General features: G+C 41.7%; 1 protein-coding gene across 1 annotated transcript in view; it reads right to left on the bottom strand.

The window, feature by feature from the left end:
• The window catches only part of axdnd1 (axonemal dynein light chain domain containing 1), a 157457-nt gene that overhangs the window by 17288 nt on the left and 120691 nt on the right, over positions 1-19478 (bottom strand). The window contains exons 23-24 of the mRNA XM_073063319.1: positions 15598-15702; positions 3568-3600 (exon numbers count right to left, since the gene is read on the bottom strand). Of these exons, the coding sequence (XP_072919420.1) occupies positions 3568-3600; positions 15598-15702 (138 nt within the window). The remainder of the gene's footprint in view (positions 1-3567; positions 3601-15597; positions 15703-19478) is intronic.

Here is a 19478-nt window from a genome sequence, read left to right as displayed (position 1 = left end):
GACATAGGAGGAAGTGGGACAGAATAAATATAAAACAGCAATCTCATCAGTTGGTTCAGTATAAACTTATTAAACACATGATCACTGAAAAAACAAATAATACTGTGATCACCATCATTAATTTATGTAAATCAATTCAAGTTGACAACATGATATTAAAGAGCTTCCTCTGTGCAACATCTGCAAATCAAAAAATAACCTACAAGATAAAAGCTGTCAAAGCTGTGATAATTGTTTTTACTGCAGTAAATTCTCTGAAAGATTCTCCAGTTTGCTGCTTGCTGTGCCTTTTGTTTCAGAAAGTCCTAAAAGCATCTAAAAAGTATGAGGAGGAGGAGTACGGTAATTATGACCAGATAAACCCTTGGACCTGCTCTGCCTTGCAGCAAATGCATGGCTGAACTTTGCACAAACTTCGCTTTCCTGACTTATGCCAATATGCCTTCATTTTATCAATGCCTTCTCTGGGATGATCCTTCTTTTCTCTCTTGATACTGGTAGATAATTTAGGTGGATTTTTCTACACCAAAGAATGGAATATATTTAGAGAGCTTATCTTTATTTTTTGATTACATGTTGCTGAATACTTGTGTTTTCTTGATCATTATACTGGTAAAAGCAATGAATAGTAACAACAGAGAATGGCAAGATTACATCAAACATCCTGTTCAAGTTGAGTTATTTCAATATAGCTGAAGAACATACTTTCTTTGGTGAAGCCATGTCATATTGTACTCTCACTATAGGTTTACATAATTACAGCAAAGCCTTCTTATTCTTCCATTCCAAATTCCTTTTAATAAATATTAACATACATTTGTCTTTTTTAAGTGATTTGAGTACACGGACATCCAAATCCCCCCCAAATAATCCCCAAGATTAAAAAGCATTGACCCGAAACGTTCTGTTCTCCCTCCAGAGAAGCTGCCTGATCTGCTGAGTGTCTCAGATTCTTCTCTTCCTGTTTCAGATTCCCAGTATCTGTGGTTTGTTGCTTCATTTACCAGACATTCAGGAACTTATTTTCCATTTTCCTTCTAAAATGGCCGTTTTCACACACACTTGCATTAGACTTTATATGCCTCCAACTTTTACCATCATTTAGCCTATTTTTAATCTCCTTGTTGTCTATTTTATTCTTGGTATTTACTTTTCTACCAAGCTTTGTATGAGCAACATGTGGAAATATACATTGCACATAACCACCTTAACCAAGTCAAATTGAAAAAGATTGTAAGACCCTTGCCAATACAAACAGCTTTCACCCTGAAAATGATCCATCCATTTTCTTCTAAACTTGACCTGGCCAGAGTACAGGCCTAGGCAGTTTAATTTTTCCTCATATGGTAAACCCACTATCCTTTTTTTGGGATTTCCCTTAATTACATTTGGCCAATAACCCCCTAAACCCTTCCTATCCATGTACCTGTTCAAGTATATTTTAAATATCGCAGTTGTACCCGTATCTACCACTTCCCCTGCCAGCTCATCTGATTTCCTCACCACTTTTTGTGTGACAAATCTTGCCCCTTAGGTTCCTTTTAAATCTTTCCCCTCGCACCTTAAACCTTTGCTCCTTCCCATCAGACTCTATCTACCCTGGGAAAAAATTGACAATACAACATACTTCATGATTTTATAAACCTCACCTTCTTCGGTCCAGGGAAAAGAGCACCTGTCTATCTAGTCTCACCATATAATTCAAGCCTTTCAGTGCCAGCAACATCCTTGTGAATCTTTTTTTAAACCTCTCTAGTTTAGTCACATCCTCACCAACTTCTTGGAAGCTGCAACATGACATCCCAATTGTTTTAAAAAATCATGAAATGTCCATAAAATTAAAGAAGGTCAAATTCCCAATATAGATCAAACAAGAAGTTTGACATTTCCATTAATTATCGTAGAATACTGACTGCAATCACGTAGACTGGGGAAGCCATGCCAAGGCTGATGGAATCGCTATTGAAAGCCATCAGAAAATCCATTTGAACCAGAAAACAGAGTACGCTCCAGCCTCTCAAAACTGTGAGAGTTCCTGCACCTGCTGAGTCCCTCCAGCCTTTTGTGATGGTTGCTCTGGATTTCCAGCATCTGCAGAATCTCTTGAGTTTATACTTTCACTTCCTTGCTTTTCATGAATCTATCCAACTCTGCCCCAAAAAATATGCAGAGGTTCCACTTTCACTGTCCTCTGAGGGAGTGAGTTCTAAAGACATGAACATCCCAAAGGAAGATTTTTATCTCAACCCTCTGTTAAATCAGCAACACAGTGCAATTTGCCTATGACTGAAACAGGTTTACAGCGGGCACCTTCTCCCTGGCTCCACGCTCATCCCTGGAGTATCTGGGCAGTGAAGACTACTATGTCAGACTATTGTTTATTGACTATGGCTTTGCCTTCAATACTATAATTTCAAGCTAACCTATCTCCAAACTCTGAATCCTAAGAGTCACAGCTTTCCCCTGCAACTGAATCTTTAACTTCCTGACCAACAGAGCATAATCAGTAGGTCTAGGCAGCAACAGCTCCGCCATGATTATTCTCAACACTTGTGCTCCACAACGATGCATCCTCAGCTCCCCACTCTACTCCCTGTACACTCGCGACTTTGGCCAAAGTCTGTTCTAACTCCATCGACAAGTTTGCAGATGAGACCACCATTAGGCTATATCTCAAATAACAATGAGTCAGAGTAGAGGAAGGAGGTAGAGAGCTCAGTTTCATGACAACAACGTCTCCCTCAATGTCAATAAAACTAAAGAACTAGTCATTGACGTCAGGAAAGGAGACAGTGTGCATGCCCTTATCTACATCAATGGCTTTGAAGTTAAGAGGGTTGAAAGCTTCACATTTCTAGGAATGAACATGACCAATATCCTGTCCTGGTCAAATGATGTAAACGCCATAGCCAAGAAAGATTGTCAACACATTGATTTCCTCAGGAGGATAAAGAAATTTGACAAGTCCTTTTTTCCCCTCGATGCTCTGTGTAGTGATTTGATCTGTATGAACAGTATGCAAGACAAGCTTGTCACCGTATCTTGGTACATGTGACAATAATAAATTAATACAATAAAACTCTAAGTCCCTGAAGTTCTTAGATTCTCCCACAAAAGGAAACATCTCCTCTATATCCACCCTTTTAAAACTGTCAGGGTCTTATTGTACATGTTTCAATCAAGTCACTTCACACTCTTCTAACCTTCTTTGCATTGCCTCTGACATTTTTATTCAAATAATGAGACCAGCAATGAGCATTTCTCCAGATGTGGTCTTGCTAGTGTCTCATATAGCTGAAGCATAACATCCCTATATTTATATTCAATTCCTTTTGCAACAAATAATAACATTATGATAGCCTTCCACTTTATTGCTGTATCATTCATTCAAGTACGATAATTGTTTTGTTATTCATTATTCAACTATGTATGATTCTTTCCTTAACTTTTCAGCTGAAACATAACAAAATCAATATAAAGAAAATGTATATGTGAGATGAGCATGTTATATAGAGATGTAAAATTCATAGCAATTATTCTGTGTCCTCCTGAGACTTCCGAACTTACTTCAGCTTTCACGTCCTCAATGATTTTCAAGTTCTGCAACAGAGGAAGTGAGGGAAATTAATAAGATTAACTGGTGGAAGATTAAAGAAAAAAACAACATGCATTATTACAAAGAAAAGAAACAATAATTACCAATATTATTTCTTGTACATCAATTCAATCTTTCAGCAGGATATGAAAGAAGGAATTACCTCTGTACCGCATCTGTAAATCAACAAAAGCTTTGCAGAACAACCTTTGGAACTGAAACCGCGAAGATCATTTGCACTACAGCATCTAAACAAAGACCGTGAAAGATTCTGTAGTAATTATAGGAATTTATTGCTTGCAGCCCCTGTTGTATTATATTCATAAGAAAAAGATGTAACTAGCTCAGACGCTCCCTTAAGCCTGCTCTGCCATTTAGTAAGAATGAGGCTGTTCCTTTACATAAACTCTAAGTTAGTGGCTTATCTTCCTAACACCTTAATTTTCTTAATGATGTCCCTGGAATGAATTTATATTGGAAAAGGAAATGAATAACAACCATACAAAATAACAGGATTATATCCATTACTCCATTCATTCAAATGGGAGCAAATGATCATTCTTTGACTCGTCACTTTGTGCAGTACACTTACTCGTTAATGCAAACATCTAATCAGTCAAACGTGGCAGCAACATGATACGTGAGAGCATGCAGGCGTGGTCAAGAGACCAAACATCAGAATGGGGGAGAAGTGTAATCTAAATGACTTTGACTCTGCAATGATTGTTGGTGCCAGACAGGGTGGTTTAAGTATCTCAGAAACTGCTAATCTCTTGGGATTTTCATGCACAACAGTCTCTAGAGTTTACAGAGAATGGTGTGAAAAACAGAAAGTATCCAGTGAGTGGCAGTTCTGTGGTGAAAATGCCTTGTTAATGAGAGAGGTCAGAGAAGAATAGTTCAAGCCATTAGGAAGGCAACCATAACTCAAATGACCATGCATTATAACAGAGGTGTAGAACCTCTGACACACAACACACTGAATCTTGAAATGGAAGGACCATTTCAAGCAGCAGTAGACCATGAACGTGCAGAAATACACTCAGTGACCACCTTATTAGGTACCTCCTTGTATCTAATAAAATGGCCACTGAGTGTATGTTTCATGTACAGATTTCTCTGTAAACTTTTGTGTAATATCCTCAAAGAGCTCAGGCAAATTCAGCAAAAAAAAATTCCTAAGCTTAGGGAGCCTCAGGTTTGGGGAAATCACGGTGAGCTTTTGCGAAATTCTTGATGAACAGAAGGATCAACTACTGTAAGATGAAAGCACAATTGAATAATTGAGCAATGAGGGAAGAAAGTAGACATGGGCATTTTAGATTCAAGAATCAGGATATGGAAATCTGCAAGTCCATATAACTGAATGATTGTGAAGAATGTTCTGTGATCCCACCAAAGACTTGCTTGTAACAATAAACAGAATGCTGGAAGAATTCAGTGGAGATAAAAGGTGTAAGTCAATACATTTACATCAAGCCCCAGCATCAGGACAAAAAGAACAAGTAGCAGGGAAGAGACTGCTGGGTGATGGGTCAAAGCAGATGGGGAAGGGATGATGACTGGATAAAATTTGGTGGGGGAAGGATGGGAAATAATAAATTGAAAAGAAAATAAAGTGGACAGAAGAATGAATGTAGGAGAGTGAACTGGATGTGTGGGTTACCCAAAACCGAAAAATTAAATGTTTATACCACTGAGTTATATCATAAGCTATCCAAACTCAATATGAACTGTTGTTCTTCCTATTTGTATTTGGCCACTTCAGCAAAAATGGCTGAGCATAGACAGATCAGTGCAGCATTGGGATCATCATCATTTTGTGACATGCTGTATGACATGGGCGATCATGGTCTTTCCATGTCCATGACTGTTCTTGGCAAATCTTTCTGCAGAAGTGGCTTGCCATTACCTTCTTGTGAGCAGTGTCTTTACAAGATGGATGACCCCTGCCATTATCAACACTCTTCAGAGATTGCCTGCCTGGTGTCAGTGGTCATCTAACTACTGCTAGGCTTTAGATGTTTTAGAAAATACAGGGAAGGAGGCAAAAGAGGTGGGGGCATGACACTGTTGATCAGAGATAGTGTCACGGTTGCAGAAAAGGAGGAAGACGTGGAGGGATTGTGTACGGAGTCTCTGTGGGTGAAAGTTTGGAACAGGAAGGGGTCAATAACTCTACTGGGTGTTTTTAATAGACCACCGAATAGTAACAAGGACATCGAGGAGCAGATAGGGAGACAGATTCTGGAAAGGTGTAATAATAGCGGGGTTGTCGTGGTGGGAGATTTTAATCTCCCAATTATCGATTGGCATGTCCCTAGAGCATGGAGTTTGTTAGGTGTGTTCACTAAGGTTTCTTGATACAATATGTAGATAAGCCTACAAAAGGAGAGGCTGTACTTGATCTGGTATTGGAAAATGAACCTGGTCAGGTGTCAGGTCTCTCAGTGGGAGAGCATTTTGGAGATAGTGATCACAATTCTATCTCCTTTACCATAGTATTGGAGAGGGATAGAAACAGACAAGTTAGGAAAGTGTTTAATTGGAACAAGAGGAAATATGAGGCTATTAGGCAAGAACTTGGAAGCATAAATTGGGAACAGATGTTTTCAGGGAAACGTACGGAAGAAATGTGGCAAATGTTCAGGGGATATTTGCATGGAGTTCTGCATAGATACAATACAATGAGACAGGGAAAGGATGGTAGGATACCGGAACCATGGTGTACAAAGGCTGTTGTAAATCAAGTCAAGAAGAAAAGAACTTACAAGAGGTTCAAAAAACTGGGTAATGATAGAGATCTAGAAGATTATAAGACTAGCAGGAAGGAGCCTAAGAATGAAATTAGGAGAGCCTGAAGGGGCTATGAGAAGGCCTTGGTGGACAGGATTAAGAAAAACAATAAGGCATTCTACAAACAAAAATACAAAATGCTGGCAGAACTCAGCAGGCCAGACAGCATCTATGGGAGGAGGTAGTGACGATGTTTCGGGCCGAAACCCTTCATCAGGAGTGAAGTAACATGGGATGGTCGAGGGGGGATAAGAAGTGGGGGGAAGGATAAAGTAGAGAGCTAGGAAGTGATAGGCTGGAGGGAAATGGGCTAGGGAGAAGGTGGAGAATTATGGGAAATAAAAGAGAAAGAAAGGTAGGGCTGGGGGGGAGATTGCAGTGAGGGGGGAAAAAAGAGAGAGAAAGAGAACCTGACTAAAATAATAGATAGGGATGGGGGTAAGGGGGGGGGCAGGGGTATCAATGGAGGTCTGTGAGTTGGATGTTCATGCCAGCAGGTAAGAGGCTACCTAGGTGGGAGATAAGGTATTGCTCCATCGACCTGCGTGTGGCCTCATCTTGACGGTAGAGGAGGCCATGGACAGACATGTCGGAATGGGAGTGGTCTGTGGAATTGAAGTGTGTGGCCACAGGGAGATCCCGCCACTGCTGGAGGACCGAGCGCCGGTGTTCGGCAAAATGGTCTCCCAGTCTGCGGTGGGTCTCCCCAATGTATAAATGGCCACATCGGGAGCACCGGATACAGTATATCAGCCCAGTTGACTCGCAGGTGAAGTGGTGCCTCACCTGAAAGGACTGTCTGGGGCCTAGGATGGTGGTGAGGGAAGAAGTGTGGGGGCAGGTGTAGCACTTCTTCCGTTTGCAGGGAGAAGTGCCGGGAGGGAGATCGGTGGGGAGAGATGGGGGGGGGGGATGAATGGACAAGGGAGTCGCGTAGGGAGCGATCCCTGCGGAAAGCCGAGAGTGAGGGGGAGGGGAAGATGTGGTTGGTGGAGGGATCACGTAGGAGGTGGCGGAAGTTACGGAGGATTATGCGTTGGATCTGTAGGCTGGTAGGGTGATAGGTGAGGACCAGGGAGTCTCTATCCCTGGTGGGCTGGCGGGGGGATGGGGTGAGGGCAGAGGTGCGTGAAATACGGGAGATGCGATGGAGGGCAGAGTTGATAGTGGACGAAGGGAAGCCCCTTTCTTTAAAAAAGAAAGACATCTCCTTTGTCCTAGAATGATAGGCCTCATCCTGAGAGCAGATGCGGTGGAGGCGGAGGAATTGAGAGAAAGGGATAGCATTTTTGCAGGAGACAGGGTGGGAGGAGGAATAGTCTAGGTAGCTGTGGGAGTCTGTAGGTTTGTAGTAGACGTCGGTGGATAGACGTCGGGGGAGACCCGCTGCAGACTGGGAGACCGCTTCGCCGAACACTGGCGCTCAGTCCTCCAGCAGTGGCGGGATCTCCCTGTGGCCGCACACTTCAATTCCACAGACCACTCCCACTCCAACATGTCTGTCCATGGCCTCCTCTACCGTCAAGATGAGGCCACACGCAGGTCGATGGAGCAATACCTTATCTCCCGCCTAGGTAGCCTCTTACCTGCTGGCATGAACATCCAACTCACAGACCTCCATTGATACCCCTTCCCCCCCACCCTTACCCCATCCCTATCTATTATTTTAGTCTGGTTCTCTTTCTCTCTCTTTTTTCTCTTTCTCTCTCTTTTTCCCCCCTCACTATAATCTCCCCCCAGCCCTACCTTTCTTTCTCTTTTATTTCCCATAATTTTCCACCTTCCCTCTAGCCCATTTCCCTCCAGCCTATCACTTCCTAGCTCTCTACTTTATCCCTCCCCCCACTTCTTATTCCCCCCTCGACCATCCTATGTTACTTCACTCCTGATGAAGGGTATCGCCCCGAAACATCGTCACTACCTCCTCCCATAGATGCTGCCTGGCCTGCTGAGTTCTGCCAGCATTTTGTGTTTTTATTTATTTCCAGCATCTGCAGATTCACTCGTGTTGCCAAGGCATTCTGCAAGTATGTGAAGAGCAAGAGGATTAAGACGTGAGAGAATAGGTCTAATCAAGTGTAACAGTGGAAAAGTGTGTATGGAACCGGAGGAGATAGCAGAGGTATTTAATTAGTACTTTGCTTCAGTATTCACTATGGAAAAGGATCTTGGTGATTGTAGGGATGACTTCAGCAGACTGAAAAGCTTGAGCATGTAGATATTAAGAAAGAGGATGTGCCAGAGCTTTTAAAAAGCATCAAGTTGGATAAGTCTCTGGGACCGGATGAGATGTACCTCAGGCTACGGTGGGAGGCAAGGGAAGAGATTGTTGAGACTCTGGTGAAGATCTTTGCTTCATCAATGGGGACAGGAGAGGTTCTGGAAGATGGAGGGTTGCGGTTGTTGTTCCATTATTTAAGAAAGGGAGTAGAGATAGCCCAGGAAATTATAGACCAGTGAGTCTTACTTCAGTGGTTGGTAAGTTGATGGAGAAGATCCTGAAAAGCAGGATTTATGAATATTTGGAGAGGCATAATATGATTAGGAATACTGTAGTCAGCATGGCTTTGTCAAAGGCAGGTCGTGCCTTACGAGCTTGATTGAATTTTTTGAAGATGTGACCAAACACATTGATGAAGGTAGAGCAGTAGATGTAGTGTATATGGATTTCAGTAAGGCATTTGACAAGGTACCCCAGGTAAGGCTTATTGAGAAAGTAAGGAGGCATGGGATCCAAGGGGATCTTGCTTTGTGGATCCAGAACTGGCTTGCCCACAAAAGGCAAAGAGTGGTTGTAGACAGGTCATATTCTGCATGGAGGTCGGTGACCAGTGGTGTGCTTCAGGAATCTGTTCTGGGACCCCTATTCTTCGTGATTTTTATAAATGACCTGGATGAGGAAGTGGAAGGATAGGTTAGTAAGTATGCTGATGACACAGAAGTTGAAGGTGTTGTGGATAGTATGGAGGGCTGTCAGAGATTACAACGGGACATTGATAGGATGCAAAGCTGGGCTGAGAAGTAGCAGATGGAGTTCAACCCAGATAAGTGTGAAGTGGTTCATTTTGGTAGGTCAAATATAATGTCAGAATATAGTATTAATGGTCAGACTCTTGGCAGTGTGGAGGATCAGAGGGATCTTGGGGTCTGAGTCCATAGAACACTCAAAGCTGCTACGCAGGTTGACTCTGTGGTTAAGGAAGCATACAGTGCATTGGTCTTCATCAATCATGAGACTGAGTTTAGGAGCTGAAAAGTAATGTTGCAGCTATATAGGACCCTGGTCAGACCCCACTTGGAGTACTGTGCTCGGTTCTGGTCACCTCACTACAGGAAGGATGTGGAAGCCATAGAAAGGGTGCAGAGGAGATTTACAAGGATATTGCCTGGATTGGGGAGCATGCCTTATGAGAATAGATTGAGTGAACTCGGCCTTTTTTCCTTGGAGCGACTGAGGATGAGAGGTGATCTGATAGAGGTGTACAAGATAACGAGAGGCATTAATTACATGGATAGTTAGAGGCTTTTTCCCAGGGCTGAAATGGCTAGCATGAGAGAGCACAGTTTTATGGTGCTTGGAAATAGATACAGAGGAGATGTCAGGTGTAAGTTTTTTTATGCAGAGAGTGGTGAGTGCGTGGAATAGGCTGCCAGCAACAGTGGCGGAGACGGATACAATAGGGCCTTTTAAGGGACTCCTGGACAGGTACATGGAGCTCAGAAAAATATGTGTAACCATAGGTAATTTCTACGGTAAGGACATGTTCAGCACAGCTTTGTGGGCTGAAGGACCTGTATTGTGCTGCAGGTTTTCTATGTTTCTACGTTTCTAACCAGGACTTGTGATTTGCACCAGCTGCTCATATGACCATCCACTACCTGATCCCATGGCTTCACATGACCCTGAATTGGGGTGCTACACCTTCTCCCAGGGTGACTTGCAGGCTAGCAGAAGAAAGGAGACCCTTACATCTCCTTCGCTAGAGATATATCACCAGCCCACCACCCATGCAGGAGTGGGAAGGCGAGTTAAAATGACATGGAAATAGAAGATTGAGTTGGCTGTTGCAGATAATGTGCGAGTGCTCTGGAAAAGGCCAGCATATCATTTGTAGGTGCAGTTCCTTAGAATGTCTTCCTGTAAACTTCGTGCATTTCATGAAGCAGCACACATATTGCTACATAGTCTAAAATTTACTAATTCTTACCATGCAAAAAATTTGAAGTTTATAATTTCATATTGTGTTGTCCTATGTATATCTTTCTGACCTACATATATCTCATTTCACATTTTGCAATTTCCTCACATACTTCTTTCTGTACATAGTTTTGCATTGTCAACACATTGGGAAAAGTAACATCGTGTCTTTCCATTTAAGACATTAATATGAATACAGTTTGCTGATCCTTTAGCACTGAGCTGACAAGAGCACCATGTAGAGGTCCTAAGTTGGTCATGGTTGACAATGGATGTTGCATCCTAGCTTTATATGCAAGCCAGGGCAGGACGACATGGAGAGCAAGCTGTTACCCATGCAACAGGCTCCCTCTCTCCATGCAGATGATGAATCCAAAGTAATGGCAGAGGCCAAACCAGAGGGTCACAGGAGTTGCCAGTCAGTGTTAAACTCAACGTCGGACTGCCTTAGGGACTCCAGCTGTGGAATTTTGCTCGGGGTTTACTCCTGAAGCCTTCCCCATGAATGAATGTAGCTGCAAAGCAGCAGAGGTTTGATATCAGAGATTTCCTTCTTCTAGATGAGCTGCCAACCACGTCTGATGAGCCCCATCAGCCAGAAATGATGGGTTTTAAGATACCAATAACTTGCCTTTGCCCCTTCTCTTGTCGGTAAATATGGTTCCACCAGCTTAGTTCCTGAGCCACACTTGAATACCAAGAGCTGGACTTGCTATCAGAGGCTACCTGAGACACACGCCATTGGGAACATTTAATAGGTAGTGGGAGCTTATCCCCATTACAACCTTGCACAGCTATGACAACCTTAAGGAATCAAGAACACCCTGCCAACCTGAGAAAAGTATATTTCTACTCCTGTTCTTTGTCCCTATCATTTTAATTTTCTTACCTTTTTCCTTTTTATATCATTTTCTTGTTAATTTTTTCACCAAAAGCCAATAAAATAAAACTCTCTGTATTTTCCTGTCACACTCACACTCTGTTGTTATTATTATGCAAATTCAGACTTTACATTTGAACTTGGCCTTTTGGTTTGTAACTTTCACCTCACCTGAAGTTGAGTGACTAGAATCAGCTTTTCTTTCTTACTGCTGTTGTTGACACAATTTCACAATGGTAATTTTCCATTCAAGTGGTGAAGCCAGATAATTGTTTCAGGGGTAGTGGTCTGTATTGAGAGATGTTTTCTGCATGCTTGTACATTCATTATTAAAGCATTACATATTCCAGAGTCCATTTTGGAGAGCTAGTGCATCAGTTATCCACTCTTGCTCCTTGCACCAATGCAGATGCTATGACTGTGTGGAAGATTTAAGGCAAGGATCTTGCGTGTAAGTTCTTTCATGACATGCTTGTGACTTTTTGTGAATTTCATCTTTCCAAGCTTCATTAGCACTGAAGTTGCAGTGTTAATGATTAACAGTATAAGTCTAAAAAAGTCTGTGAGACATCAGGCAGTGTTGAAGTGCAATGTTTAGGTGTAAGCAAACACTGGAAATATTCAGCAGGTCAGGAGGTACAAGAGATTTTTGAAGATGAACCTGTGAGAGAAGGGAACAGAATAAAGTATCAAGATTTGACACTTCCACAGGAGTGAGAGGAGAAGAAAGGAGTGAGGGGGAGATTGAGAGATTAGATTGAAGAATAACAAGATATTATTTGTTGACTATTCTAATATATTGAGGTGAGCATTTGCTCCATAATGACAGACGAGGAAGCTCATTGAACACAAAACAGACCAGGCACCATGACCCGGAGAGTGAACCCAACCAGTCTCACACAGACAGGGGAGGTGACCATCACACACCCCTGGTTATGGTGACGTACAAATACACAAGCGAATAACTGTATAACCCAACCTAAAATGTAACAATAAATGAACAGGAACTTCCCACCATAATCCCACAAAAGCATTTTAACACAAGAACAATAAACAGTGCTGGTCATTAGAAATGCAGGGGCGGGCTGTCAACTACGCCCCCCCCCCCCCACCCAGAGTGTCACAATATTATCACTTCACTGAGCCGTAAATTCTTCTTCCATTAATTTACCAAAGCACCCGAAATATTTATTTTCTGTGTCATTTGTGTAGAGTGGCTGCTGTTTGTACCATTTACAAAATGTACTGTAGTTATTAATCCAGGCACTTCCCAAATCTGCAACTTCTACCTACAAAGAACTGTGAGAGCAGCTGAGAGGATCATTGGGGTCTCCCTACTATCCACTGGGGACATTTATCTGGAGCACTGCGTACACGGGGCCCTTAGTATTATTAAGGATCCCACTCATCCATCCATATTTTCTATGACTTTCTACCATCAGGCAGGAGTCTCCAATGCATAAAAACAAGAATAGTCGGGATGGGAAATTGTTTCTGCCCTCAGGCCATGAGGCTTCTGAACTCCCTGCCACCTCACCTTCGAAGTGTCACTGGTTAATCTGTTCCGTACCTTACAATATTTAATTTATGCACTTTAGTTTGTTATTTACATGTGATTCATCTTTAGAGATTTATCCTTCATAGATTATCATGCTGTGTATGTTATGTGTACTACTGGGCTTTACACCCTGGTTCAGAGAAACATTGTCTCATTTCTATATACACTATATGGTTCTATACATTATATACATGTATGTAATTAGCTGGTAATAAACTTGACTTGACTCTACAACCAAGTAAGGCAAGGGCATCAGAAGCTTGAGGATTACCACCACCTACAGATTTTCCTCCAAGATGCGCACTGTCTCAATGATACCATCTGGGAGTATTTTGCCAGCTCTTTCACCAGAGGGATTACAGTAGTTCAAGAAGGAAGCTTATTTCCATGTTCTCAAGGGCAATTAGGAATGCATAGTAAATGCAAGCCTTGCCAGGGATGCTCAAGTTATGAAATATGAACAAAAGAAAATGTTTTTACATCACTCTGACAATTAGCAAACTTCTAATCCTTATGTGTAACTATCAGTATTTGAGTTTCCTTAGGACCCAAAAGGCAATATCCTGGTGAAAATAGGATTGTCACATTGCCCAGAATAAAACTGACCTAACCAACACAAATTGCTATGAAATACTGTGGATGTAGAACTCTAGATATCAATAGAGACTGCTGATCTAATTAACAGGACAGGCAGCATCTTTGTTGAGAGGGTTAGTGTTTGAAGTTATTGGCCTGAACCATGGGGCAAATGCTGGTTTATATTTTGTCACCAATTCAGAAGAGAATTATCACTGAAGACCTATTCACAGGCCAGTACATTCCTGGCTTCCTCCTGAAGTAAAACTACCACTTTCAAGAATGTGGATGGCTATGTAGACATGGAGAACAATTTTGTTAACAATGCTCTCAAGATAGTGATTAGGAGTGGGAGCCCAGAGTAATTTTACCCTTTAAAACCATGGTACTGTTAATGTAGGATCTCTTTCCGTAAATACAGCACAGCTGGGGATTGCAGAATATCACTGTTGGACTCGTTATACAGATATTACCAATTGAACTATGTAGGGCCATAACTTAAAGCAACTGCAGTAGAAAATAACTATTTTCTTAAATCTCTTCGAGAAACTCGATGCATTATATTATGCTGAAGTGTTAGTACCATCATTTGCATTGTTGTTTTTGTTTCCAAACTAATGAGTTCAGTAATATTTTTTTCTTTTTGGGGTTGTTCCATCTGTTGCTCCAGCAATAAAATGGAGTTGAGAGGGATAATAAATTAGCCATGATTGAATAGTGATGTGACTCGGTGGGGTGAATGGCCTAATTCTACACTTAAGTCTTATGGTCTAAATCTCTCTGAATACCAGCATTAACTCATAAGTACTAATGGAAGTCAATGACCTAAAGCATTACTGCTGTTACTTTCTTCGTAATGCTGATGACCGGCTGAAATTGTCCAGGATTTTCCATTCTTACTTTAGATTGCTAGGAGTTGCAGCTTTTTGCTTCACCTACCAGTCATTTACATACTGATTTTCCACTTTTCCTACCAAAATAGCTATTTTCACACAGGCTCCCATTTTACTACACGTCTTCCCATTTTGCCCAATCACTTAACCAGCTTACAATCACTTAACCAGCCTCTTTTATTCTTCTTGGTGTTTACTTTTCCACCAACCTTTCCACATGCAGTGTAGACTTAACACAGAACCTTATCAAAGTCACGTTGCAAAAATTTGGAGACAAATCACTGAACCTTGCTTTGATTCACTTGATACAGGTGTAAATAACAAAGAGAAATTCCTAATCCCATGATCCCATCGGTAAGCACAAAGCAAATGTATTCACTTCCCTCCCATCTACATGTTCAGAAAATTATGACTTGTCAAGACAAACTTTCATTCATAAATCCTTGTTTACATCCCCTGATTATTTTGTAAATTTCAAGTCCTCTATTATCTTCATTTATAGTTTCTGTCATATTCCCCAATTCTGACTCCATGATATACTGTCCCTTTCTTTCCTTCCAATCTTCTTAAACAGAGAGTTTAGAAATGCTGTCTTTTAATCTATGAGGCCAATCATCCTTGAAAATGTTGCTTGGGATAAGATTCATGAGACTGATGGAACTGGAGATCTTGAGTTTAAAGGAAAGACTAGTTATCTGGGACTATTTGCCTTGGAACAAGGGGACTGAATGATGACTTTATGCAGGTATATAAAATCAAGAGGGGTATTAATAAAGTAATCAGTCACAGTCTTTTCCCCAGGTAAATGGAATCTAAAACTAGAGGCCACTGGGTGAGGAGGGAACGATTTTAAAAGGACTGAGAGGCCAGTTTTTCGCACAGAGGGTGGTGAGCATACAGAATGAGCTGCCAGAGAAAGTGTTAGAGGTGGATACAATTACAATATTTTAAAGGACACTTGGACAGGTGTATGGACAGGAAAGGTTTAGGGGGTATGGGCCAAATGCAGGCAAATGGGACTAGCTCAGCGTGACAGCTTGGTCAGCACAGATGGGAAGGCCAAAGACTCTGTTTTCATTCTGTTTAACTCCATAACTTTACCTGGAAAGATGTAACGGTAGTAGGTCCTTCCTCAACTTGTGTCATCCCTGGCCACAACAAGGAAAGCTCAGATTCAGACATCTGAAGAATATTGGTGGATGAGTGCTACAATACAAAGAGGATTATTGACAACTTAGCAATTTTATTACTAAGTCACAGTTTTCACAAAACTGCTGAGAAAACGTCGATTAGCAGTATTCCTAGCAGATCAGCAATGGATGGATACAAGATCAAGCTTAACAACCTGTGTATTAAGGGAGTTTTCTTATGCAAGAAGTTCTACATTTACAATAAAATAACATTTCCTCCTTTCACTTCTTTTAATAACAGTTATGTTTTCACACCCATTTCCTTGCTTGAGTTAACAACAAAGGAAAACACATCTATATGCTTGCATCACAACTGGCAAAAAGATTGCAGTCATTTGTAAAATATAGTAGCAATAGTTGCCTGTTTTGCAATATACGATGAGATGATTTGAATAACAAAAATGCTTAATCGTAACCTTTTTAATTCATTATACCTTTCATATGTTCAGAATGTCCCAAACCCCTTTAGAGACAGAAATTAAATGTTAAGGCACTTTGGGACTAATTAGGATTGCGAATTAAAACAATGATCTTCAGTGTTCAGATCTACCTAAAAATAAATGGCAAAAACTGTTGCATGTTTAAATCTAATGACCCAAAGCAAAAGGAATTTTATCAGGCATTTTAATGTAGTTCTATGTCTGCAGCAATTTTTTTCAGGTGATTCAGGTCATCTAAAATAACGGTAAATGCCAAAAGATGATATTTTAAAATGGTGTATATTAAACGGTTTTTTGGAAAAGAACATCTGACTGAACTAGGCTTTTCATCTTAAACCATTTTTTCTGAATAAATATGTTCCAAATTTAAACCTAGTCCAAGCTTTCTGTGAATATTCTCAAGTGCCACAAATTCAACTGAGACAGTTCTACAACGCAGGAAGTCACATTCATATAGAGTTATATTGTACAGAAACCAGCTCTCTTGCCCCCCAAAAATCTGCAAAAACTCTAGAAGAGCTATCAATCAAGAAGTCAATTGTAGAGTAATTCTGATTTAAGTAATAATCATGTGTGTTAATTTGGCTCACCTTTGGATTTTTTATATAATATTTAAGCTTTTATATTGGGTACAGCTTTAATTTAAATTTAATGTCTACAACCTGTTGGTGTTGCTCTTCCAAACTGAGAGTGGCCTCATTGTGACAGCAGAGGAGGCCATGGACCATCATGTTGGAATGGGAATGGGGATTGGAATTAAAATAGTTGGCCACTGGGAAATCCTGCTTCTTGTGGATGGAGCAAAGTTATATACCTAATGTATATCAGGTCTGACTAGTGTAGAGCAGGCCGCATCGGGAGCACTGGATACAGAAGCTGACCCCAACAGATCCACGGGTTAAGTCTGGCTTCGCCTGGAAGGACTGTCTGAGGCCCTGAATGGAGGGACAACACTTCTTCCGCTTGCAGGGATAAGTGCCAGAGGGAGATCAGTGGGAGGGATGAATGAACAAGGGAGTGATGGTGGGAGCAATCCCGACAAAAAGTGGAGAGTGGGGTAGGAGAGGTAAAGATGTGTTTGGTGCTGGGGTTGCACTGAGGATAACGGAATTTGCGGAGAATGATGTGCTGGATGTGGAGACTCATGAAGACAAGAGGAACTCTATCCTTGTTAAGGCGGTAGCGAGATGGGGTGAGAGCAGTTGTCTGGGAAACGGAGGAGATATGAGAGAAGGCAACATTAATGGTGGAGGAAGGGAACTCCTGTTCTTTCAAGGAGGAGGACATCTCTGATGTCCTGGAACAGCAAGCCACATCCTGGAAGCAGATGTGGCAGAGGAAAGGAAAGGAAATGAGAAAAGGAAATGGCATTTTTACAGGATACAGAGTGGAAGGGGTATAGTCAAGCCAGCCATGGGAGTTGGTAGATTCATAAAGGATATCGGTAGACAGTTTGTCTCCAGAGATGGAGACAGAGAGATCAAGAAGAAGGAAAATTCTCCACAGCTTCTGCCATCTTCAACAGATCCTACCACCAGATACATCTTTACTTCTCCCGCCACTCTCTGCTTTCTTCAGGGATTACTTTCTCCATGATTCTCTTGTCCATTCATCCTTCCCCAATAGCTCCCTCCTGGAACTTATCCCTGCAAGTGGAAGAAATGCTACACCTTCCCATTCACCTCCTCTATTCAGTCCTTCCAGATGAGCCAACACTCCACCTGCGATTCTGTTGGGGCTGTCTATTGTATCCGGTGCTCCTGATGCAGCTTCCTCTACGTTGCTGAGACCTGATGTAGACCTATTTATTGAGCAGCTTTGTCCGTTCTCAACAAACAGGATTTCCTGGTAGATGACTATTTTAATTCCATTCCCCATTCCCATTCTAACATGTCGGTACATGGCCTCCTCAACTGCTACGATAAGGCCATTCTCAGCTTGGAGGAGCAACACCTCATATTCCATCTGGGTAACCTCCAACCTGATGGCAGGAACACCGATTTCTCCAACTTCTGGTGACTTTCCCTCTCCCCTTCACTCTTCTTCAATTCCCCACTTTGCCCTCCTTTACCTTTTCTCTTCTCACCTACCCATCACCTCTCCCTGATGTTTCTCCTCCTTTCCTTTCTGCCACGGTCCACTCTCCTCTACTGTCAAATTCCTTCTTCTCCAGCCCTTTACCATTTCCACCCATCACCTCCCAGCTTCTTATGTCATCACCCCTCCCCCACCCAGCTGGCTTCACCTATTACCTTCTAGCTTATACTCCTTCCCCTCTTCACCTTTCCAGTCCTAATGAAGGGTCTTGGCCCAAAGTGTCAATTGTTTATTCATTTCCATGGACCTGATGAGTTCCTCCAGCATTTTATGTGTGTTGCTCTGGACTTCCGGCATCTGCAGAATTTTCTGCATTTGCAATAGAATCTATGATAACATTACAAATATCAAAATGCTTTCAAACAAATGAAATGGCATCTTGGATTAAATGCACTTAAACTTTCTATTTTTGTATTTGACCAGTTAGTTGAGTGTTGTTGTGACAACAGCCTCATTATCAACATCAGCAAGATGGTGGACTTCAGAAAGGGGGCCTGTTCTCGCAGAGTGGTCAACAGTAGAGGGGAAAGTTCCCAGACATCAGCATCTCAGAGGATCTATCCTGGGCCTAACACATTGAATCAATCATGTAGATGGCAGGCCAGGTGCTATACTTGATTAGGAGTTTGAGGAGATATGATATGTCATCAAAGATTCTATCCAAGTTCTACAGGTGTGCTGTGGAGAGAACTTGGACTGGCTGCATCACAGCCTGATATGGAGGATCCACCGCATAGGACTGCAAGAGGCTGCAGAGGGTTATAGGCTGAGCTAGCTCCATCAAGGGCACAACTATTCCCACCATCAAGGATGTCTTCAACTAAACTAGCCACTATAATATATTATTGCTCAAGAGCAAGCTATATATCATGTGCTGGTTAATGCAGAATCAGAATAGATATTACTGTCACTGTTACAGTTGTGAAATTTCTTGTTTTGTGACAGAAGTACAGTGAAAGACAAAGTTACTGTAATAAATAAATAGTCAGGCAAAGGAGGAATATTGAGGTAGTGTTCATGGACCATTCAAAAATATGGCATCACAAAATCTTTCCACTATCTACATGGATTGGATGAGTGAAACTTCAGTAACATTCAAGAAGGCTGACATTGTATACGACAAAGCAGCTCACTGACTGGAAAATCATCCAGCACCATAAACAATCATTCCCTCCATCACAACATGTACTGTGGGAGCAGTGTGTAGCATTCACAAGATGTTCGCTCAGGCTATTCCTATAGCAGTTCCCGAACC

Source organism: Hemitrygon akajei, chromosome 12, assembly GCF_048418815.1.
Source record: "Hemitrygon akajei chromosome 12, sHemAka1.3, whole genome shotgun sequence".
Classification (NCBI taxonomy): Eukaryota; Metazoa; Chordata; class Chondrichthyes; order Myliobatiformes; family Dasyatidae; genus Hemitrygon; species Hemitrygon akajei.
This window is presented reverse-complemented; position numbering and strand designations above follow the sequence as displayed.